The sequence below is a fragment of the Clarias gariepinus genome, chromosome 18 (genome assembly GCF_024256425.1).
Source record: "Clarias gariepinus isolate MV-2021 ecotype Netherlands chromosome 18, CGAR_prim_01v2, whole genome shotgun sequence".
Taxonomy (NCBI): Eukaryota; Metazoa; Chordata; class Actinopteri; order Siluriformes; family Clariidae; genus Clarias; species Clarias gariepinus.
This window is the reverse complement of record NC_071117.1, coordinates 15,436,665-15,460,559: the sequence shown is the minus strand read 5'-3', so window position 1 is coordinate 15,460,559 and position 23,895 is coordinate 15,436,665. Positions and strand designations below refer to the sequence as shown.

Below are 23,895 nucleotides of genomic sequence, written 5' to 3'. Positions count from 1 at the left end.
GCGCTTAGGAGTGAAGGCTGGTCCTATCCGAAAGAAGTGCCAGTGTAGATCAAATTGAGGAAAAGGTTAATGCAAGATGGTTGTGAGAGAAAGGTGCTGGAAAGGTGTCAGGACACACAGTGCATCAGTGTTATGGTGCCAAAAATGTGGACCTACTCAGTATTAGGCAGGTGGTCATAATGTTATGGCTGATCAGTGTATGTTCAATCTCTCTTCCAGTGCAGGATGTTGGACTCTAACCCTTTGAGGGGGAGGGGGAGGGGCTAAAAAAGTAGATTAAAGTTCATAGATTGGTTCCTCATAGCCCTCCAGCGCGTGTCCCCCCGAGGACCTGCTGTTCGCTCACACGATGGAGGATGACGCAGCACTTCTCACCCCCGTGGCTGTGGTCTCTCTCCTCGCCTGCGCCGCACAGTTTGCCGTCGGTTTGATTTTGGCGCAAATCTGGGGCAAGAAATGTTCAGCAGTTGATCGCTGGGTCCTCGTTTGGCTGTTCTACGATGCCATTGTCCATATTACTCTGGTAAGTAGATGTACGGAGCGTTTAGAAGCAGAACCAGAAATTGGATCATCGCTCAGGGTTTTTCTCGGGTCGTTTTGCAGGAGGGTCCGTTTGTTTACATGTCACTGGTTGGAACTGTTGCAACATCAGATGGCATTTTTGCAGAATTGTGTAAGTATTATATTGCATAATATATATTATATGAATGCCATGTTTGCATATCCCGTTTTTTTTTCTTTCATGTCTTACATTTACAGTAAATGAACATATCTGGATTCAGCAATGCAGTAGTTGGAGGCCACGTGTTAAAATGTGAAAAGTGCTTTGAGCGACATCTAGCGTTCAATAAAGGTAGAGGCGCGACAGGACACTGTTTGTACATACTGTACGTGCACAATATGGACTTTAAAAGTATTTGGCCAAATCTGTTCATTGTTAATTCAGTGTTTTTTTTATTACTAAAAAGCATGAAATGTCAAGAGACTGTGGGTTTATTCTGCGTACAATTACAATTTATTGACAAAATGATTTGGCCAAGTGAGTCCAAGTCCAATTATTGAGTCAGGCCCCTTATCCCCAGTGAACTAGACATCTGGGACAATGACAATGCTATACTTTCAACTTTGTAGCACCAGTCTGGGGAAGATCCTCGTCTATTTCAACATGACTGTGCTCCAGTGCACAAAGCAAGGACTATAAAGACATGGTTTCATGAGTTTGGTGTGGAAAAATGTGACTGGCCCTAACACAGAGCCCTGTGACCTCAACCCCATCGAGCACCTTCAGGATGAAATGAATTATTAGATTGCGAGTCAAGGCCTTCTCGTCCAACATCAGTTCCAGGTTTCATAAATACTCTACGAATTTTCACAGAATCTTCTGGATGGTCTTTTAAGAAAACAGAAGCCGTTGTATTTACAAAATAAGGACTAACTCCATATTGTGCATAAGTGCATGTATTTGGATACAATGTCATTGCAGGATTGGCCAAATACTCTTGTGCATATAGTATATATGTAATAATAGGAGATGTAATACAAGTTAAGCCCTTTCATACATACAATTCCTATATGCATATTCACATTTATATTTTGCTCTAAAATTGCAAGATTATATAGAATTTTTATATAATATTATAATATAATAAGACGGCACAGTGGTGTGGTGGTTATCACTGTGGGCTCGCACCTCCAGAGTCGAGTGTTCGATTCTCCTCGAGGGTCTGCGTGCATGGAGTTTGCATGTTTTCTTGCATGTGTGTGTCCTGTGATGAATTGGTACCCTGTCGAAGTCTCCTGGGATAGACTCCAGGACTCCCAGTTACCCTGTACAGGATAAGAGGTACAGAAGATAAATGAAGGAATAAATAATAGTGAAGTATAATATTTAGATGTATCTTTTAATCTAAATATTATCTATATTATTCAATTGATTGTTCAACAGTAAACTTTTAAAAATTAATTAATTTATTGAAATCTCTCTGTTCAACATTTTATAAAATTCAGGTTAAAAACAGGTAATGCCAAAGTCAGAAAATGACTATAAAATATCATTTCTGAATAATAAAAATTATTTCAGGATTTTTTAAATCTAAGGTGATCACTAGAGTCACAATTTCTTTCCTTTTTTTACTATTTTTTTTTAAAGTTACATGTTGATAATATTGAGAACAGCAAATCTACAAAAGCTACAAAATACGTTAATAAAGTATTAATAATAATTCAATTAATTGTAATAATTTAGTATTGCTAAAGTGATTTTTTGATGTAATGTTTAAAAGTGTTAAACTGACTGTTTACCCCTTCGAACAAAAGTAGCCCAGGGTCTTATGATTGGGTATGGAAGAAGGACGAGAGATATTTGATTTGTGAAGTGAGAATTAAATTAAGAGTACAAGAAAAAAATTATACTACTTTTTTGTGATTTGTTTTTCACCTTTTATTAATATTGGACTATGTAGATAATAACCAGTAACCATAACTTAGTAACCAGTGTAAGGATCTATCCAGTGACAGAAACGTTCAAGCACATTTGTAAGTCACTCTGGATAAGAGCGTCTGCCAGATGCCTAAATGTAAAAGTAATGTACTGTCCCAATTTTAATGAATTAACAAGGACATGTTGTTAAAATCTGAAAAAGCGCTTTGTGTTTTGAGTGTGATTCTGTATTTCTTTAATTCTTAGTTGACTTTAAGTGTATCTCCTTTAAGCCAGGAATAGCAAGCACACTAAAATAAATGCACATTTCAGCAGCTTTATCTTTGCCTGCTACTGATCTACAATTGATGCTTATCATTTGTAGATCTACAATTGATACTTATCATGCTTGACAATGTCTTGTAGGGAAGGAATACGGAAAGGCAGATCAGCGTTGGCTTCATTCAGACCCAACCATCGTATCTTTGGAGCTGCTGACTGTCGTGCTGGACGGGTCCCTAGCGCTGCTTTTGGTCTTCGCTATTATTAAAGACAAGCATTACAGGTGAACACATTTAGTCTGTTAGGTCTTAAAGATATTTATTTACATTAAAAGTGCAAAAAAACAATAACTTACTTAAAAAGTATGCATTTCCCATTCTTGCTGTCATATGAGTGATGTTCAAGACAAACCAATCTCATCACCGTACTGTGCTTAAATGTCAATCAGTTTTACGCCTTCAATCACAGAAAATTATCCTTAATAAATAAGTCCTGCTTTGACTTGACCATCTTTTTTATATTCTTAAATGGTATTGCAGTCTCTTGTCCCTTTCCTCTGTATCATCATGTAAAAATTATCTTTTTATTTTTATTTTTATCCTTTTAAATATATGATTTGTACAAAAGTGGTACATTCACTATATATATATATATTTAATTTAAAGAAACTCAGAATATGAAAAAAATCCCACTTAACTTAAACTTTGATTTATTAATGGAATTATATTCTTTACTCTATGTAACTTTTGTTCACCCAGTCACCAGCTGGGAAGAACTATGCACTTTATGTTTTTAAATGTGTTAACATGTACCCATGTAAAACCCTAACACTGACATCCTCTGCCCTACATTCAAGGCACTTTGTTCAAATCAGCCTGTGTGTGTGTGAGCTGTATGGCGGCTGGATGACCTTTTGCCCAGACTGGCTGATAGGAAGTCCTAACCTGAATATCAAGAACTGGCTCTATCTGTGGGTCTACCTGGTCTTCTTTAATGGTGTGTGGGTTGTAGTGCCAGGACTGTTGCTTTGCCAGTCATGGAAGCATCTACAGAACTCCCATCAATATATGAGGAAGAAGAAGAAGAAGAAGAAGAAGTAGATATGCAGGTTTGATGGGTTTGTTTAGGAAGAAACAGAGAAGGACTAAATGCAATACACGAGTCGTCATATTGTTTAGATTTGTAATTTTGTTAGAGCTCTTAGATTTGCCAAACACAGTGATTTCTGTCCTAATTACACAGTCCTAATAGAGAGTGGCACATATTTGTTGCTCAACAGTTATGAAGTGAATTATGTTTTAATTCCATGTTTTGATGGACAAAATGATTTACTAAGTGGACGATGTGTTGAATTTTTTTAACACACCCATGAAGTCTACCTCAGGAATGCACCCAAGACAGAAACATGACAACATGATGAATAGAATTATTTTGTTATATCATAATGTCAATAATATAAAGATCAACAATTTTTGTATTGCTAGAGTCAAGAATACTATAGTTTAATCACATAGCAATTAGTACAGTGCATTCATTTGTGCATTAGACTACATCATAAGCTATTCATATAAATAAATCTGACACTCTTGTAAAACATGTTTCCTGTATCATGTCTCAATTGGTCAAAAAAAAAGTCTTTAAATCTTTCTTGTTTTGTCTCCTTTTATCGAGAACCCGTTCATGATTCGGCATTGGTTCAGGCATCTTATCAGTTATATTACACCGTTCTCATTTCCTTCCCACTAGCTTTTAGACTTTACCTACAAACCTTGTTATTCCAAAAACTTGCATTTGAATATTGTTTATTTTTTTCTCCATATTTCCACACTGCTATTGAACCAGTTTGGCCACTGTTAGAAAAGCCTGTGTTAGTCCGAGTCCTTTTAAAGCACTGCATGCCTGGATCTCCCAAACCCTGTCGGTGTAGCTGACTAAATCCAGCTCTTGACACACCTCATTTAAATCCATCGAATTTGGTATGTCGGTTTTATTAGCCAAGACCATCAATGGAACAGCTTCCAGGTTGTGATCACTTAAAATGTTCTTCAGAGCCATCTTTGCTTCATCTATGCGAGTCCTGTCACTGGCATCCACCACGAACACCAGCGCTTTGCATCCCTCCAAATAGTACCTCCAGTTGGGCCTCAGACTCCCCTGACCACCTACGTCCCAAATGGTAAGCACTGACTTCTTGTTCAGCTGGAGGGTAACCACGTTGAAGCCTATGGTAGGCGTAGTTTCCATGAGGGCACCTCGGTGGAGCCTGTAGAGCAGAGTGGATTTCCCAGCAGAGTCCAGGCCTAATAAGACAACATGGGGCACCTTTTTGAACTTTTTCTGCCTCTGAAGACTGGACCCCATTGCAGACTTCGTCCTTCTTGTTATGGCGCCACTGATGTGTTTTGTTTGAGAAGAATTTTTACCTTTTGCCCTCAGGAGAAATTTGAGTCAGCAGGAATGGGCTCCAAAGGTCTGATGTAGGTCCTATGATCTGTTCAGGCAAAAAAAAGTGCGAATCAGAAGCTACAATGAGTAGCCACAGCAGATTTCCTTATATATGGCAGTTTTTGCTAAACACCTCTATCACGTGACTTAAACAAGTTAGCCAACATTCTTCTTGATGAGGGTGTAACCTTTGTTTTTGTTCAATGCACATTTATGGTTACAGGATGCATCCATTAATTAAATCCAGTTAAATTATATGAAATTTTGTGTTAAATTGTTTTTGAATTATTTTATTATTATGTAATTAAATCTCTGGTTTTTATAAAGAATGTTCAATAAACAATAATCTTAAAGCGAATTAAGGAAAGTAGCAAGCAAAACACTTTATTTAAAATTTTAAATTTGCTCATTAGTTTTAATGTCATGTTTATAAATTGTATTTCATATTATAAAATTACATTATAATATGTCAGAGGTAATTTTGGCTTTGAATGAATGAATAACTATGGTGACTTCAAAATATGATGACTATATTGTCTAGGAAAAATCATAGAAGTTTGAAAGTTCAATATAACATAAGGTGTTTAAGTCAATATCAAAGTTTGCTTTCACTTATAGATGCTCAGGTACTATTTCTAAAAACATTTAAGCAACTGCCGTTACATCACAGAAGGAATGGGCTGATGTGTGCAGTTTTTCTGTGATGTCTTGTGACTGCAGTCCCTCAATAGTTTTAGAACAAGTAGAAAGCTGGCCGAAAAACCTGAGTGATCAATGAGAGTGGGGAAGACTACATCCAAACATACCAGTTCACCATAAAACTGTATGTCTATGAGGCCTATAGATTTACACCTTTACCTAAGAACTAATTTTTCACCAAAGTCTTGACCAAATAAATAAGTTTTTAGATAAGATTAGATTCCACTTTATCATCATTGTGCAAAGTACATGTACAAAGCTAATGAAATGCAGTTAGCAACTAACCAGGAGTGCAAAAGTGCTTAATATACAGAAAGTGTAGTATGTAATAAGGATATGGTACATGGCTGTAAAAAGTATTTGCCCCTTCCTGGTTGATTTTTATTTATGTATTTATTTTTGCATATTTGTCACACTTAAATAATTCAGATCATCAAACATTTTTATATTACAAAATGATAACCAGAGTAAATACAAAAGAAAGTTTTTCAATGATGGTTAAATTTATTTTATTCATGCTAAAACATGAAGGAACTGTGATAATTAACCACATTTTTGGAAACTGAGTTAAATTTCACTTGCCACAACCAGGGCTGATTACTTGCCCGACTGAATTGAATAAAGAAATCCCTTAAAAAGTATCTATTCGACAAAGTGAAGCACAAAAAAGGATCAAACTGGGGCACGAAGCAAGGACTAAAAAGTAGGTAAGTTGGAATAGCGAGGACAGTCCTCAAACTATTGCCACAAAATTGGAAGCATAGTATTGTTCAAGATTTCTTGGTATGCAGAAGCATTAAGTTTGCCCTTTACTGGTAATGAGGGGCACATGCATTTAAAGGGGACATACCAATATCATTATGACATCATTTTGAAAAAGGGGGGAATTTTATGTTTAGATTTCCAAAAAGCCCCAGATGCTGGAAAAAAAACATCACAATTTGAAGTCACTTAATATAATATCACTCAATATAAAGCCACACGGAATATCAAAAATGCCTCTACAATTTTGCATGCTCAGTATCTTGAGATCACGTAGGCCCGTTTGGAGGCCTGGTAGGATGGTTTGGTGACAATCCTATAAATTTCCTAGGAAGAGTATCAAATTCCTTCAGATGCATTTTGCAAACAACACAAAATAACTGACTACCTGTTAAGTTGAGTCTATGACAACGTTTGAAGGTTTTTCAGCTTTATGAGCTGTAAATTTATACCAGGTTTCGCGTGCATACATGCAAGTATTTAAGCATGTTAATGTTAAAAAACCCAAAAAGCCCCAAATCCTAAAAATCCTTAGGAAAACAAAACGGCCCTAGTATGTTAAGATTCCAAAAAGCCCCAAATGGTGGGGAAAAAATTAAATAACAAAAATCCTTAGGAAAACAATAGGGTCCTGTACACACTATGACAACAAAGGGCTGATGTCATAGTGCTTGGGCCCTAAATATAAAACAGTGGAACCTTGGATTACGAGTAACGCGGTTTACATTTAGGCATTTGGCAGACGCTCTTATCCAGAGCGACTTACATTTTTATCTCATTATACATCTGAGCAGTTGAGGGCCTTGCTCAAGGGCCCAACAGTGGCAACTTGGTGGTTGTGGGGTTTGAACCTGGGATCTTCCGAACCGTAATCCAATGCCTTAACCCACTGAGCTACCCCTGGCCCACTTGGTTTACGAGTGTTCCTCAAGACGAGCAAAGATTTTAAATAATTTTTTACTTGAAAAACAAGCATTGTCTTGGTTTACGAGCACCGAGTATCATGTATCACGCATGCGCTTCTTGGGGGTGGTAGGGGGGCTGTAAAGGCGAGAGTGTGTGTGTGTGTGTGTGTGTGTGTGCTCGTAATTTGACACCAAGCTCCTTCACTCACAACAACAACACACACACACACACACTCTCTCGCCTTTACAGCACCCCTCTCACTCCCTCCTCTTGGCTTTCCACACACAGCGCCAGACACACACTCTCTGCCATGCACAGAAACTCTGCTCTGTTGCGATTCTTTTCAAAGGTAATGTACTGGTTCATTTGTTGTTGTTTTTTTACTTTACAGCAGTGATTCCGTTAGTATGCGCTTACGCGATTCTGACTAGTGCTTCATTAATGTGTGTGTGTAATGTGCGTGTACACACATTTACGAAGAGACTGTATTATCTAAAAAAAAAATTGCTGGGAACATCGCTAGTCACACTTGCTTGTGCGCATACTAACGGAAGTTAGAAACGGAGTTTCTGTGTAAATCAGAGAGAGTGTGTGTCTGGCGCTGTGTGCGTGTGTGTGTGTGTGAGTGTCACAGTGCCTGCGTGCACAAATGGAAACACTTATCTGTCGGGATTTATTTTTACTTTTTTTAAAGGTAAAGTGCAGGTTAATTTGTTTTATTTTTACTTTATTTTTTTACTTTATATTAATATTAATTATTTTTATGTATTTATTTTTTTGGGCTGTAGAACGAATAATTTGAGTTTCCATTATTTCTTATGGGAAAATTAAATTTGGTTTACAAGTGTTTTGTAATACAAGCTGCTCCCGGAACGAATTATGCTCGTAATCCGAGGTTCCACTGTAACTGATAATTGTGCTTTATGATTTATATCACTTGACAAATCTAAAAATAAATTCACTGTGATAACTGCAAAATGTTATTACTCAGCGTGGAATGTAATTTTTAAAAAGGTATTTTCGGATTTTTACGTGATTTTATGTGTGTGGACTAAAATGAAAGCACTTTATTTTTCAGGGTCTTTTCTTTTGTACAGTAAACCTGAGTGGGAGGCGGTGTGTTTACTGGGTGACGTAAGTGGAGTGTGTGGCTGATACACACACACGGTGCCGATAACATCATAATACTGAAAGCTGTAGAAGCTCTAGCGGGTAATAGTGTTTGAAAAAAAAACGAGTTGGTTGTTAGGTAGGTTGTTTTAATTCTGTCTCTCTCCCTTTCTTTCTTTCTTTCTTTCCTTCTCTCAGTTCTCTCCGGTGTGCCGATGGAGCGATGCTGTAGGTCAGTACCATAAAAGTTAACTTAGTTACCCTAGTTAATACCAGGCTTTCTAGTTAGTAATTAACCCAGCTATAGTTAGTGTAGCAGCTGGGTAGACGGTTGATTTTGCACGGGCTGCTTCTGCGCGCGCTATTTCTGTTAGGATGTTAGCTAGTAGCATGTGTTAGCTGTTGATTAACGCTAGCTACAACAGCTTCCTGAATTTCTCACACACCTCATTATTTTACCGATGTTAATTATATTTTGCTTAGAGAAGAACGCATTAAGGTTGTTTTATAGTTAAATCCTGAATATTCCGAAGCCCCCTGCTCGAGTTTACCGCATATGTGATGGATTAATGGTGGTATTTAGTGCACTCCCCGCTCATGTGTGAGGTGTTTGGGATTCTGTTTCACAATAATCTTTATAATAAGCTTTCTATAGTTTTTTTGAGTGCTTTCTAGCACCGACAAGCCAGTAAGCCAACATTTTCAGCACATTTTTCTTTCTGTTTTCTCACCCAGGGCATTGTTTACACCAAACCCTGTAGCTAATACTGCAGCTTGGCACCAGCTTCTTTAATAGTTTTGCATAAATTGAAATGGATATTGAACAATGCTTGTTTTCTCATGAAAGAGCTTAGTTACTATGATAAAGTAGGGATGGGAATCACCTGATACGATATTATCACATTAAAGGAGTTTGATGATTACTAGTACATTCTTTAGAGCATTAGTTTTCTCACTTAAAAACCAAGCACATCATTTAAACAATACAGAGGTTTTAACATTAAACTAACTAAACTATCGTATCTTTGTCCTCCATAATTATTATGTCTAAACAAACTTAATTTACTCCTACTACACTGGATGAAAATGTGTGACTAGTTTAGAGTGCATCACCTGTACTATTATAAAGAAACAATGACATTTTACCTCCTCAGATGCCTCCAGAATCTCAAAACTCAACTTGACAGTGAGCATGCTCTTTAAGCACACAAGCACATGTGGCTTCTAACGCATGCAATTTTCAACTCATTAGCACTCGCAGTGTTTTGAGACTGGCGTAAACATGTGTAATTAGTTTGAGACTAATTCGCTCACTGAGTTTGGAGAAAAAGGTTGAGTGCATGTGATTTTTTTTACATTTTTTAATTTATTTTTATTAGTGGTGCTTGCGAAGCACTACTATTGTTATTTCTCAGGCTTATTATTTTACTCTTTATTAGTGGTGCCTTGCGAAGCAAAGCACTACTATTACTATCTCACAGGCTTTTTTTTTTTTTCTTATTGTTTTTCTTCTGTACAAAGGTTTGGCGTGTAACTAGTCCCGCACCGTTTGTCGTAGACCCAGGAATAAAATGTCAAATCGTGCGGCTTATTCGGGCATGGGTTGCTATGACTTTTCTAAGGGGTGGATGGTTAATTGTCTCCCAACATTAACTGTGACATCATAGCTATGACCATAATGCCACCGCAAGCAATGAAATGTACCTTCCTAGTGAAATGTACCTCCCTAGTTAGTGGTGCTTGCGAAGCAAAGCACTACTATTGTTATCTTGCAGGCTTATTATTATTATTATTATTTTTAAGTGTGCTTAGGCGCACTTATTACTCTTCCCCCAGTGGAGATTCGTCGCACGGTTTTCCCAAAGATCCCCGAAAACCACCCCAAAATGTCCCATACACCAGGCTTTGAGACCAGCACCAGCTATGAGATCATAGTTTCGTCAATGATGCGCACACATTAGAAGTGACCCAGCAGTTGCATAGGCACACTTAAAGTATGTGACAAATAAAATTTGAATTTCTGAAGAAATTGTCGCTTTCTAGTTTTTCTTATTATTCTTCTTCTGTACAAAAGTTTGGCGCGTAACTAGTCCCGCACTATTTGTCGTAGACCCATAAATGAAGTGTTAAATCTTGCCGCAATTAACCACCCTGAAAAGTCCCATAGACTTAACATTGAGACCAAAATCAACTGTGACATCATAGCTATGACATGGCAAGCACCACTCACATTTTTTTCAGGAAATGTACTTTTTTAGTTAAGTGTGCCTAGGCGCACTTATCATTCTTCCCCCAGAAATCCATTTAGTATTAAGTGTGTCTAGGCGCACTTATAAATCTTTTCCCAAAAATAATTTTTTTATTCTTTCGCCTAAAACTTTGGACCGTTTCTCGCCCCGCAGTTTTGAGACAACCTTCGCGAATGTTGCACCATTTCAGGTGGCTCGCTCGGGAATGGTGTGCTATGACTTTTGGTATGGGGCCGTCGCGCGGTGCTCCCAAAATCCCCAAAAAAACCGCCCCAAACCCATAGACCTAACATTGAGACCGGCCTCTGCTCTGACATCACAGCTGTGACTATGATGCAACGGACGGCTCCACCACGCATAACTTGCAAGGTCCCTGGCCTATCAACAGGTTCATCTCTATTGTAAATGTCACAATAGTCTTTAAAAAATCGATTTTTGCGTCAGTGTGGTGATAAGTGAACGTGGGCGTGGAGCCTTCCATCGCCGAATACACATGCATATTAAAGAGCAGTTTTAGACTGTGGGAGGAAACCGGAGTACCCAGTGGAAACCCACCAAGCACAGGGAGAACATGCACACAGAACTGTAGCAGGAATTGGACTCATGACCCTGAAGGTGTAAGACCACAGTCACAGTATCTCCAGTGGAAATTATGCCTTGTAAATAATATCAGTTAGGTCAACGGGTAATGGTAAAAAAACTTCCCTGTATTGCTAATTAACTGGAACTTTTTCAACCAGTGAAGCCAGCCTTGTGTCTTTGCTTTCATAGACTTCTGGTCACAGATGCCTTTTGTTATCATAGTGATTTGAGCTTGTGATCTCTTAGCCATAAGGACAGTTTGTATACATAGATTCTTTAAAAAAAAAAAAAAGTCTTTCTGTGCTTGATCCTCCAGCAAAAGAGTGTTTATCAGCCATTACCGCAAAAGAAAGTTAATGAAGTAAGATGTTACTATATGAATATTTGTTTGCTGGCTCTAACTTGAGTTCTGTCTGTAATGCATGCGATATGTGTGTGTTTGTGTTTAGTGTTAGCAGTGGCGGTAGCCACGGAGCCTTTTCCAGTAGCTGTGTTGCGCCTGCCCCTGCTCCACCCAAATCTGCTTCCCCTTCCCCCTGGAGCTTTAACAGCATTGCTATGGTGGATGTAAGCAAATGGCCCCTGTTCAGCCTCATGAGCGCACAGGATGCCATATCAATACGTCAAGCGTGTGTGTTTGGAACATCCGCCAATGAGGCAATCTACATCACTCATGATAACGAGGTGAGTGTGATGTCGGGAATCATAACCCAGTTAGACACGCCTGCTAACCAGTACCAGATGCCATACTGACTTTAAAGAAATGTCTTTAGGTCTTACAAGAGGATTTCGGGCCATGTGGTTTACAATAATAGGACCAAAGTGGGACCAGATTGTACTGAAGAATAGGAACAAATTAGTACTGGCACACATACCTGCACATGGGGTTCGTTGTATTGATCTAGTGCTTAACGTAAGTTAAGGTCTCAGATGTTAACTACGGTACCTGACCCCGAAAAAAAAACATCTGGATTTAACTAAGCCAATAGTTAAGACCCTTCCATTGGATAATAACTGCAGTGATTTAATATGATTCAGATGGCAACAAGTTTTTTAACCCTAACTGATGCACAGTGTAGCTTCTCATTTCTAAAACGACCATGTCAGAAGGCTTATCTTGTGGTCATGGCAAAGATTTCACTCTGTTTCTGAAGGTTTAAATGATTGTCCTGCATCAAAAAAAGAAAACATCTAAGGAGATAATTTAATGAAATCAAATTGTAAAAAAAACAAAAAAAAAAAACTGTAGAACTTAAAGCAATGTTTAATATTAAAAAAAGAGCATTTCCACATGCACAATGCGAAAAGGAACTCAAGGCATTCGGACTAAACAGCTGTGTAGCCTTTATGCTGTGTAGCATAAAGAATGCAAAAAAGATCATGTACTCTGATGAGTACAGATATACCTTGTTCCAGAGTGAAGGGAGGCAAATTAAGTGATGCACCCATCATGCCTAGTGCCTACCAAACAAGCCTATGGGGCAGTGTTATGCTTCTCTTGGTCAGGCCTGGGTTTTGCATTAATATGTGCACAAAAAATGAGGTCAGCTGATGACCTGGATGTACTAAAATGTACAGGTTTTTCCATCAATGGACTTTTTGCTTTCCTGATGGCACTGGCATATTCCAAGATGAAGGTGACAGGGTTCGTCGGGCACAACTTGTGAACGAATGGTTCAGGGAGCATGGAGACAACATTTTCACACATGAATTCTTCACAACAGAGCCCAGACCTTAACCCCCAATGAAAATCTTTAGGATGTCCTGGAAAAAGCTTTACGCAGCAGACCAACTTATTAATACAAGATCTTGGGGAGAAATTAATGCAACTCAGGACGAAAATAAATATACATCACATAAGCTTATCAAAACGATGCCATGGCTGGAATCAAACCCATTTTTTTTTTGGTTTGCCATGTTTTTGACTTGGTACTGTACATTTAGTGGTAGCCGTACTTTAAGATTGGTTTTATATGGAGGAATCATTGGTGGTTCTGCTTTGTGCTACAGGTGTACGTGTTTGGACTGAATTGCAGTAACTGCTTGGGAACAGGCGACAGCACGAGCACCATCGTCCCTAAAAAGTTAGACTGCCTGAGTGGGAAGAAGGTGGTCAGTCTAAGCTATGGCAGTGGGCCACATGTGTTGCTTGCTACAGAGGGTAAGACAAGCCACGTGGAGTGGAGTATCTGTTTTTGGATTTTATCTGATTCGTTACAGTGACACAGGGGGTAAAATGGTACACGAGCACAAATGATTCTCATTTCTTGGTCAGAGACTGGAGATTAAAAATGGAGGCTTTTGTTGTATGCCAAAGCTGGTGAGCTAAGTACAGTAGTCTTGGCTACGAAATTAAACTGGAAACCAGCACCAGTACAAGTACTTGATTAAAAAATGATTATTTTTTTCATTCAGAATGGTTCAGAATGGAAAAGTAGACACTACACAGGCTACATTTTTTCTTTTTAAAGTACAGTGATATTTTTATTCAATCATGTATTGTGTGTTTACTAATTACAAACAGGAACTGTATAAATCCCTGGCTTTTACATCCTTAAATGACTTCTAAATAAATACCCATATGGTTAGAAATCTGTGTCAATATGTTGCCAAACACAGATATAGCTCAACACTTCTGGTTCCTTTTCCACATGATCTGTTTCTAGAGCAGATAACCTATGTGAAGTTTCGTGTCTGTAAAAAATGTCTGTATTTATCCTGTGTGGATCATGCACACGCTGTTATTGTTCTGTAAAGTGTGTATATAAGGGTAATAATGACTCTTTGATTTACTTGGGTTTTTCTATGACTTTGGTCAAGATACATCCCAAGCAGCCATAATATTAAAGCTGTTAGCATTAAAACCAGCACATTTTCATTTCCTATGGAAACGTTTATCTTTTTAGCCGGTCCGAAAATGAGAGAATGTTTGGCTGCCTGTTCTTTTCTGTGGCATCGGCCCACACAGGCCCGGCGTTTGGTTCCCATAATCTATTGTCCCTTTTTAGATCATTGCATGTTTTGCCTTTGCAGAGGGCCATCTATATGGGTGGGGACATAACGGATACAGTCAGCTGGGTAACGGGACCACCAATCAAGGAGTGTCTCCAGTGCATGTGTCTACTAATCTGCAGAACAAAAGCGTGATCGAGGTGGCTTGTGGATCTCATCATTCAGTCGCACTGACCCACGATGGAAAGGTGAGAGACGAGAGGGACAGCACAGGAAATGAAGTCTGAGCTGCTTTCTTTTATATTAATAGTATTGTTTTTATTTTTACTGTATTTATTTTTGACATTTCCAGGTTGTTCCATAGGCCTCCGTTATAGGTCATATTGTTTATTTGTCATGTTCTGAGACTGAAGGATGTTTTGCTGCACATTATCCACCAAGCATTACAATTACCATTTCTATTTTTAATCAGAGTTGTCATCTTATGCAAACCCCTTCTTCTCTTTTTAGTTGGATCGTTTCCAGTACTGTGGTAAAAAAATGAGAGATATCTATATTTCAGATAAAAGTAATATGTTGGTTGCACATTGAAAGGCGTTGGACAGGACCGAATTGTGTAACACACTCAGCCTCACGTCGTTATCAGGCCACTTGGCTGTGTAGCGACATTGTGCTAACTGTAAGAGGGAACATGTGATACATGACTCTGAGCATGAAGGGTCATTGTTCTCCGTGCCATGCTAGTAAACCCGATGTATATAAATAGGTGAATCAATGTATTAATGAAGGGGAAAGTTTCCCATATGCACACATTTTCTTTTTTCATACTTTGTTTTTATAAAAGTTACCTTTGCAAAAGGAATCTGATAAAGTGTCATTTTTTTTCTTTGCAACCTAAAAGTACTGCTGTCATTAAACAGTTTTTGCTTTAACTATGGAAAATGTAACTCGTCAACTTTAAATTACTAGAACAATGCTTGATAATCTAAATAATAATAATCTTGCACATCACTTATCATCTCAAGTGGTTTACTTGCTTGACGTCACTCAGGTGTTTGCTTGGGGTTACAATAATTGTGGTCAAGTGGGGTCAGGATCTACAGCCAACCAGCCCACTCCACGCAGGGTCTCCAACTGCCTCCTCGACAAAGTAGTGGTCAGCATAGCCTGTGGTCAGACCTCCTCCATGGCAGTAACGGACAATGGAGAGGTAAAACGCACGTCTCTAACAACTTTACTTTTTTTTTGCTCATAGCTCAAAGAGCATATTTTTTAATTCATGCTGCTTTTGAAAACCCTATAAATATACATACAATCATCACAGAACGGAATGCAGAAAGCGGTCTGCTTTTAAAGCTCTCACATTTTAAGCAGCAGAGATGCTTTGCTCACAGTTTAGTAGCTTCAACTACTTATATTATTGTGGATTTTTTTAACTCTGTTATGTCTATGTATGTATGTATACAGTATATTCTCAGTACGTTCGCCTCCCTAAGTGTGTGCATATGTTTTAGGTGTACGGTTGGGGTTATAACGGTAACGGACAGCTTGGACTGGGGAACAATGGAAATCAGCTGACGCCATGCCGTATAGCAGCGCTACAGGGCGTTTGTATCCTACAGGTAATTTTTTTTATACAGTATTAATAGTATACTAATATACATGTTTTATACTAGTGACTATTAAATGTTGTCAGTCTCAGTTAGCCCATTATATTGAGATAAGTCTTGTGCTGTCCATTTCAGGTCGTCTGCGGTTATGCTCACTCACTGGCACTAACAGACGAGGGACTGTTGTATGCATGGGGAGCCAATACTTATGGTCAGCTTGGAACAGGCAACAAGAGCAATCAGCTCAGCCCCATTCAGGTCATGGCTGAGAAAGAGAGGTGAGAGTTTGTATCTTATATATGAAATGCTTACATGGCTGTTTGTAACCTAAAAAAGGAAATAAGAGGAAATTCACATGTCAGACTGTTTTGTGACTGAACGCTGGGTGTGGCAGTGCATTCCCACTGAGTTAATAATAATGTGTGTGTGTTTGTGGTCAGAATGCCAAAACATCTTCACATTGTTGGTTCTTGGAACCCTTTCCTGCCTGCTTGTTTCCTCCTTTTCCTGTTTGAGTGTCCTCTGACGAAACACCTCTTCAGGGCCTATTCTTGTAATTAGTTTATAATTGTAGGAAGACTGCATTTCCTGAAATAAAAGAAAAAAAAAGTTTTTTTGGTTCGGTTCATTTGTAAAGGAATGCTGTGTGTGATTAGTTTGGTGTTCCTCTGCTTTTTTTATTTATTTATTTTTTTTTACCTTTTCGTTTTGTTCTCTCTTTGTCCCTCCCTTTCCTCTGATTATCTCCAAACCCAGGATTGTGGAGATAGCAGCATGTCACTCCACACACACCTCAGCAGCGAAGACGCAGAGCGGCCGGGTGTACATGTGGGGCCAGTGCAGAGGCCAGTCCATTGTCTTACCCCTCCTCACACACTTCAGCTGCACCGACGACGTCTTCGCCTGCTTCGCGACACCATCGGTCATGTGGCGGCTCCTGTCCATGGGTGAGTTTCCAGCATTAAGGAAAAGACGTCCTATTTACTTCAACTTTATTTTAGTTAGAGATTAGAGAGGCCTTACAAGGAAAGCACTGCATATTAAAAAGTTAAAAAATACCACACAATGCTCATAACTGGCTTTTTCCCCCCCTTGGTTGGATGGAGGAGGCGTTAGAGAACGCCAGGTTTAGTGGTGGTAAACGCCGCCATTGGCTTTTTTTTTCTTTCTCCTTTCCTTTGCTTGTTTTTTTTTTTTGGGGTGACTCCCGTCACAATGACGGGTAACGTTACTGTGTTCAGTCAGGGTTTCTGTTTTAAATAAAAGCATGTTGTGCTCTGTCAGGCACAACTTAAATCCAGTTTGATTTAGTTCAGGTTTAGCATCTCTCCTGTTTAGTGATAAAAAATATATATATATAACGTGACTCTGACATTTTGCTGACGTCTGTTATAACAAGTGTTAATCTCCATGTAGAGCACGATGATTTCCTGACCGTGGCCGAGTCTCTGAAGAAAGAGTTTGACAGCCCTGAGACCTCAGATCTTAAATTCAGCGTAGAAGGCAAATTTATTCACGTCCACAAAGCGGTACTTAAAATCAGGTCTGTACTTCACTTCATAATTTTTTAAGGGTTTTTTTGCACTAAAAAGAACAGTTTGTTCAGGGTGATTTGATGTTTGGTTTTACATTACCGAGCGCATTTCACATTATAAAACGGAAACAAACACAATTATAACCTCTTGAGACCTGAACGTCATCATATGAGGCCACAGAATTTCCTCCCAACTACACTTGTCTACTGTATGTACCCCTCATATGCACACACATTCTTTTCTTCTTCCATATTTACTCTTCTTTGATGTTTTTATAAAAGAGCACTAGAGAGGATTGGTTTAAGGGTGTCGCCAGACTTGCAAATGTTAATACAATCATTACTGAAGTGATTACAAGATGATGATGTTCCAGTGCCTTTGAAGCAGAATGCCTGCCCCAGGTCAGTCTACGGGTCATAGGCCCTGCATTAAGCACAGTCTAGCGCGCACACACATCCCTGTTAACTTGGTAACACCATAGCACTTAGTACTTTATACACCTGAAACACATCCAGATTTGGTACCATACTGAGGCCATATCTTGGTGTGGGGTCTCTGCTCAACCTGCATGATAAATGTACAGTGATTTTTGAACAAACTAAACGGAATGCGAAAGAAACAAGTCTGCCTCACCAGTTTTAATGAGTTAGTCCGGAAGCACGATGCCTGTCCTGATGGCAAATAATCCTAATTTAGGAAAGAGTTCACAGTCCAGTACAGTGGAAAACAGCTTTGAGACAATATGGCGTCCGGGATTCGGCGCCCTCGCGATTTGAAGGCGCAGAGGCAACCCTGTTACATTTGAAGTGTGCGATTAATTCTTTAGGCGCGGTTACGGTATTAGCGCAGGATGACCATGTGAGGAAAAGGGACAGAGGTTTAGTCAATTGAATTGGCATGCTTTACATTGTATATTTGTGTGAAAGGTGTATAAGACTTACAGGTATTCCCCCACTTATAAACAGGACTCGTTCATAAGTGGGGGAATACCTGTATTCGTCTGAAACATTTTTTTTTTTTACCCTCCCAGCTTTAAACAACCAACAATCCTAAAGAGTAGGTCATCCATGACTTTGTCCTTTATGTTCCTTGGTGTTGCCTTCACAGATGTGAACACTTCAGATCCATGTTTCAGTCCCACTGGAATGAAGATATGAAAGAGGTGATTGAGATCGATCAGTTCTCCTACCCCGTCTACAGGTCCTTCCTCGAGTTCCTCTACACGGACACTGTTGATCTTCCTCCAGAGGACGCTATTGGTAAGCGCAAGCTGGGGTTTAAAAAGGATCGATCATCTGCAGATCCAAGTACCGGAAGTAATGCAAAAGTGGATGTAACATTTTCATTAACTACAGGTACTACTTAACATAGACAAGTGATGCATTTGCTTCATCATTGAACCCGACTCTTGAATCATCTTTGAAAATCCTGTTGATGGCCGGTTGTTCACAGCGGAGACACCATTGAAGAGAGCATTGTGCACACACTGACCATCAACTGTGACAGACAGGATTTTCAAAGAGCATTTGCAAGTTGGGTTCAAGGATGGTGCATTGGTGTGATGTGGGGAAATGTGAGTGGCCCATCATACAAGCTTAGGATTTAATTTTCGGAATAATCAAAGGAAAATAAACTCCTTATAGCACACACACATGTGCAATGCATCATATCAAGTTTTTGTCCCTTATTCATAGATTTGCACTTTTATCCGAAATTTAAAAAGCCTGTTTTTGCATTACTTTCAGTACAGCATACATAATTAAAATGTACAGAGAAAAAAACAGCAAAGCATGTTTGTAGGTCTGAGGAAAGCTTAAATAATTTGAAGCTAAAATATTGTATTATGATTGTTATTCTTTGTTTTTAATTAACTCCAAACAGAAAACCTTTAAACAGTTAGCATTACGTCATCTTTCATTTTTATCCCATTTTTGTTTTATTCTCTGTTCAGGATTGCTGGATCTGGCAACTTCGTACTGTGAGAACAGGCTCAAGCGACTGTGTCAGCACATCATAAAGCGGGGCATCACTGTGGCAAATGCCTTCTCCCTGCTTTCTGCTGCAGTCCGATACGACGCTGAGGTACGTCTATCCCAGTCAAACGCATAACACACGCAGGCATCTAAAATTGTGACATCTAAAAACAGAAAACATAAATAGGTCTAAAAACATAAATAGGTAAAACAGTAGAACTGTCCCTGGATGGATCATGGAAGTGCACTCTAATTGTTAAATGGGGCACCATACTCCCAAAGTGAATCATAGTGAACAGATCAGTAGCTTATCTCTGTGCACAAGTCCACGCACACACATACTCGCACACAATCACATACAACAGGCAAATTATTAAACCGGTCTGCATGCAATTAATGTCTTAAGACTGTGGAGGAACCCTACAAAACAGGGGAAAAAAAACATGCACATACATACAGTGAGGTCAATAAGTATTTGATCACACTGTGATTTTGCAAGTTCTTTTACTTAGAAATCATGGAGGGGTCTACAATTTTCAGCATAGATGCATTTCCACTGTGAGAGACAGAATCTAAAAAGATAAATTCGGAAATCACATTGTATTATTTTTTTAACAATTTATTTGTGAATTACTGTCAAATAAGTACTTGATCACTTGCTTATCAGCCTAATTTCTGACCCTCAGAGACCTGTTATTTTGCTTTTAAATAGTCCAGCTACACTTTGCTCATGATTCTAAATTAGTGGAACCTGTTTGAGGTCGTTAGCTGTCATAAAGACACCTGTGCACCCCACAATCAGCCAAAGTCTAAGTAGATACATGGTGTATCAATGATGCTAAAAATGGTGAAGAATCAGCCCAGAACTACACGGGAGGAGCTGGTCAATGCCGTGAAGAGAGCTGGGTTTATCGTTTCCAAGGTAATACACAAGACGTCATGGTTTAAAATCTTGCATCACACTGAAGATTCCCCTGCTTTAGTCAGCCCATGTCCAGGCCCGTCTAAAGTTTGCCAGGGAACATCTGGATGATCCAGAGGAGTCATGGGAGAAAGTCCTGTGGTCAGATGAGGCCAAAGTAGAACTTTTTGGTTTTAACTCCATTCGCCGTGTTTGGAGAAGAAAAATAATGGGTATCATCCCAATAATACCATAGCTACAGTGAAGCATGGGGCTGGAAGCATCATGCTCTGGGGGTGTTTTTCTGCACAGGGGACAGGACGACTGCACTGTATTAAGGAGAGGATAAACGGGGCCATGTATTGTGACATATTGGGCAAAAACCTCCTTCCCTCAGTCAGAGCATTAAAGATGAGTCATGGCTGGGTCTTTCAACATGACAATGACCCAAAGCACACAGCCAGGAAAACCAAGGAGTGGCTCCGTAAGAAGCATATGAACTATTTAAAAGCAAAATAACAGGACTTTGAGGCTCAGAAATCTGGCTGGTAAGCAAGTGATCAAATACTTATTTGACAGTAATTCACAAATAAATTGTTAAAAAAAAAACATATAATGTGATTTTCATATTTTTTTTAGATTCTATCTCTCACAGTGGAAATGCACCTATGCTGAAAATTGTAGACCCCTCCATGATTTCTAAGTAAGAGAACTTGCAAAATATTTATTGACCTTACTGTATATAAGACCGGAGGCAAGATTCAAATCACCAATCTTAAAGGAACCATGACAGTGCTACACTGCCACCTACAGTTTGTTTTAGATAGAAGTTTTGACAGAAAATAGAAAGTTAACTTGGCACAGGAAAACTTTCCCATTTCTATGGGGGCTTGAGACCACCAAGGATGCCGTGCATCTACTGGCTGGGTTTGAGGTACCACTCAGCCAGCAGTGCACCTTTGTTAGAAATGAAAGACAATTCTTCAAAAAAATTGTTCATTATCGATCATTGTCACTTTTTAGCCTTGGTGGAACATGATTTGTTCACTTCTTTGAATGTAGGCAATTTAAATATTCATGTTAATTACACTAATCCATACTAACTTCACTGTCTTGTTAAGGATCTTGAAGAGTTCTGCTTCAAGTTCTGTGTGAACCACCTGACCGAGGTGACTCAGACGGCAGCATTCTGGCAGATCGACGGGAACATGCTGAAGGAGTTTATCTGTAGAGCCAGCCGCTGTGGAGCTTTTAAAAACTGACTTAAAAAAAAAAAACCTTTGCACAGCTGTTACTACAAACTCATCCACATCACTAGATGGTGAAATGTTATTTACTGCGAGTAGGTACTGTATGTACTGTATATAAAGAAATAGACCATATTTTTCCACTAGACTTTACCACACTTGGTTTGTCTGTATTTGCTAGGTCATCTTAATTTCTGTTACAGAGCAGTGCACCGTGTCAGTGTTACTCTGTTTATAATCTATTCCGGTGTCTGTTTATTTTGCACCTGACTGTGTGAGTCAAAATAATGTTCTTAAACACATGCTGGCCATGCTGGGCTTGTTGTAATGTAGCGGGGGCTGAATAACACTTTTTGGTAGTAAAGTTTGAATAATATTACTATACTCTGCATAATTGCACAAAATCATTTGCCCCTGGACATCACAGGCCAATAGTCAGAGCCAGGGTTAAAGTCATGGCGGGTTTTTACTTTCCTGATTCGGGGCAGCTCTGTTTTTTCATATTATAATGGTGAATGAGGACATTCATGCATCTCTATATATTTGCTGCTCCATTGTTGACTTAAGCAAAAAATTTTTCCTTGTTACTAATTTTGCTTTGATAGGTTCAAGGATTGATTTTTTTGGTTTTTTTTGTTTCAGTTTTTAATCTGTGTTTATATAACTGTTTATTTTCCCCGCCTACATAATCCTTTCTAGTAGTACATAATAACTTGCACAGGAATTTCCTTTGACTGAGAATTTAAGACAAACACCCAGCTGGACACAAAGACACTCTTTAAAGATGCACCGCTCCTGATTTATAAATAGTTATAAACAGTTATACAAAGTCTAAATAATAGCTAAAAGGGATTCAATTCTGACCTCTTTGCTTGTTAATAATGGCAAAAGACACTCATTAAACTGCTAAAAGCTATTAATACTAATTAAGCAGAGTTTACATAAAAATAAATACAAGCATGCAATTAGCTTTTAGAACACAGCCAGTGTGCTTTGATACCGATCGAGTGTTTCAGGCTAATTTTAGTCTAATAATCTCTCAGTTGTTGATCAGTCCATGTTTAATTTATCTTGTGTTATTTTTATTTCTCATGACTTACCTTATGAAAGTGATATTTCTTATTAATTGATTTTTTTGCTTTTGGTTTATTCAAAACGCTTGTTGTGAATATGTAAAGAAGCGGCAAGTGAAATGTACAGTATATATTGTATAGGATTTGCACTAAACATAAAATTAATTGATTTTAAATAAAGTGATTCATGAAGACTGCAATGTTGTAAAATATTAAAAATAAAAATAAAACAAAACAATAAAATGATGGTTTTCCATTACATTGAGGATTTTTTTATTCATTAATTTTAACAATTTATTTTAACATTTAAAAATACAAAATTTAAAGGAAATATTTCAATCAGCTAACATTTTAAATGGTCATGTTGACTTGAACATGATTCATGTGCAGGCCATTTGTCACTAGAGTAAGTCACTGGGCATTGGAAAGAAGGCCTTGAAAAATTAGGAAATTCATACAAAGCATTTTAGGAAAACTATAAATATTGATTTTCTATACTGTTTATCCTGTGCAGGGCTGCGAGGGGCCTGGAGCCTTTCCCAAGAAACTAAGGCCACAAACTAGGGTATGCCCTGGACAGGGTGCCAATCCTTTGCAGGGTACACACACATACACACTCATTTACAAACAACAGGAAATTTGGGAACACAGATGAACCTAATCTGCATGTCTTTGGACTGTGGGAGGAAACCAAGCATGGGGAGAACATGCAAAATCCACACACACACAGATCTAAGATAGCAATCAAACCTGGACCGTGAAAGTGCAAGGCCAGAGTGCTAACAACTAAGCTAGTGTACTGCTGCCCTGTATAAATGCTCTGCTGTCGTAATAGTGAGTTATATCGATGAGGGAGCAGCCGAAATAGCAACATATATATAAATTCCATCAAACCAGAACAGCTATCTTTTGAAAAAAATGTTTAAAAGAGCAATTGCATTTGTTCGTAAAACCACAGAATCATGCTTGCAAACTGAAACGTTGCATTTCTAACCACGTTGTGGAAATATTCAGAATTTAGATTTAAAATAACCAGGCATACTGACCACAGTGGGCACAGGTATGAATCAGAGTACAGTCTCAAAATAGATTGGGACTAAATATACGGCTCCAGGCGGCTTAGTGTCAGCACTGTTGCCCTGCACCTCCA

At 38.7% G+C, this 23,895-nt stretch overlaps 3 protein-coding genes across 4 annotated transcripts; 2 read left to right on the top strand and 1 right to left on the bottom strand.

Moving 5' to 3' along the window:
* The first annotated feature begins 271 nt into the window (after nt 1-271).
* ebpl (EBP like) lies at nt 272-4,049 on the top strand. The gene is made up of 4 exons (XM_053476444.1): nt 272-523; nt 604-673; nt 2,846-2,984; nt 3,558-4,049. The coding sequence occupies exons 1-4, from the start codon at nt 350-352 to the stop codon at nt 3,799-3,801; spliced, it is 627 nt and encodes a 208-aa protein (XP_053332419.1). The 5' UTR covers nt 272-349; the 3' UTR covers nt 3,802-4,049.
* A 133-nt stretch (nt 4,050-4,182) lies between these two features.
* Nucleotides 4,183-9,829, bottom strand: arl11 (ADP-ribosylation factor-like 11). Its single transcript, XM_053476445.1, has 2 exons — nt 9,770-9,829; nt 4,183-5,192 (listed from the first exon to the last, which is right to left on the bottom strand). The coding sequence occupies exon 2, from the start codon at nt 5,060-5,062 to the stop codon at nt 4,532-4,534; it is 531 nt and encodes a 176-aa protein (XP_053332420.1). The 5' UTR covers nt 5,063-5,192; nt 9,770-9,829; the 3' UTR covers nt 4,183-4,531.
* On the top strand, nt 8,657-22,939 carry rcbtb1 (regulator of chromosome condensation (RCC1) and BTB (POZ) domain containing protein 1). 2 transcript variants are annotated; one of them, XM_053476441.1, is made up of 13 exons: nt 8,674-8,725; nt 8,822-8,855; nt 11,904-12,138; nt 13,465-13,615; nt 14,488-14,654; nt 15,458-15,616; nt 15,921-16,028; nt 16,152-16,294; nt 16,773-16,963; nt 17,433-17,559; nt 18,659-18,810; nt 19,503-19,633; nt 21,547-22,939. In XM_053476441.1, the coding sequence occupies exons 2-13, from the start codon at nt 8,839-8,841 to the stop codon at nt 21,685-21,687; spliced, it is 1,722 nt and encodes a 573-aa protein (XP_053332416.1). In that variant the 5' UTR covers nt 8,674-8,725; nt 8,822-8,838; the 3' UTR covers nt 21,688-22,939. The 2 variants fall into 2 exon arrangements, with proteins under 2 accessions (XP_053332417.1, XP_053332416.1); XM_053476442.1 differs by lacking the exon at nt 8,822-8,855 and having other exon boundaries at nt 8,657-8,762.
* Nucleotides 22,940-23,895: the final 956 nt, after the last annotated feature.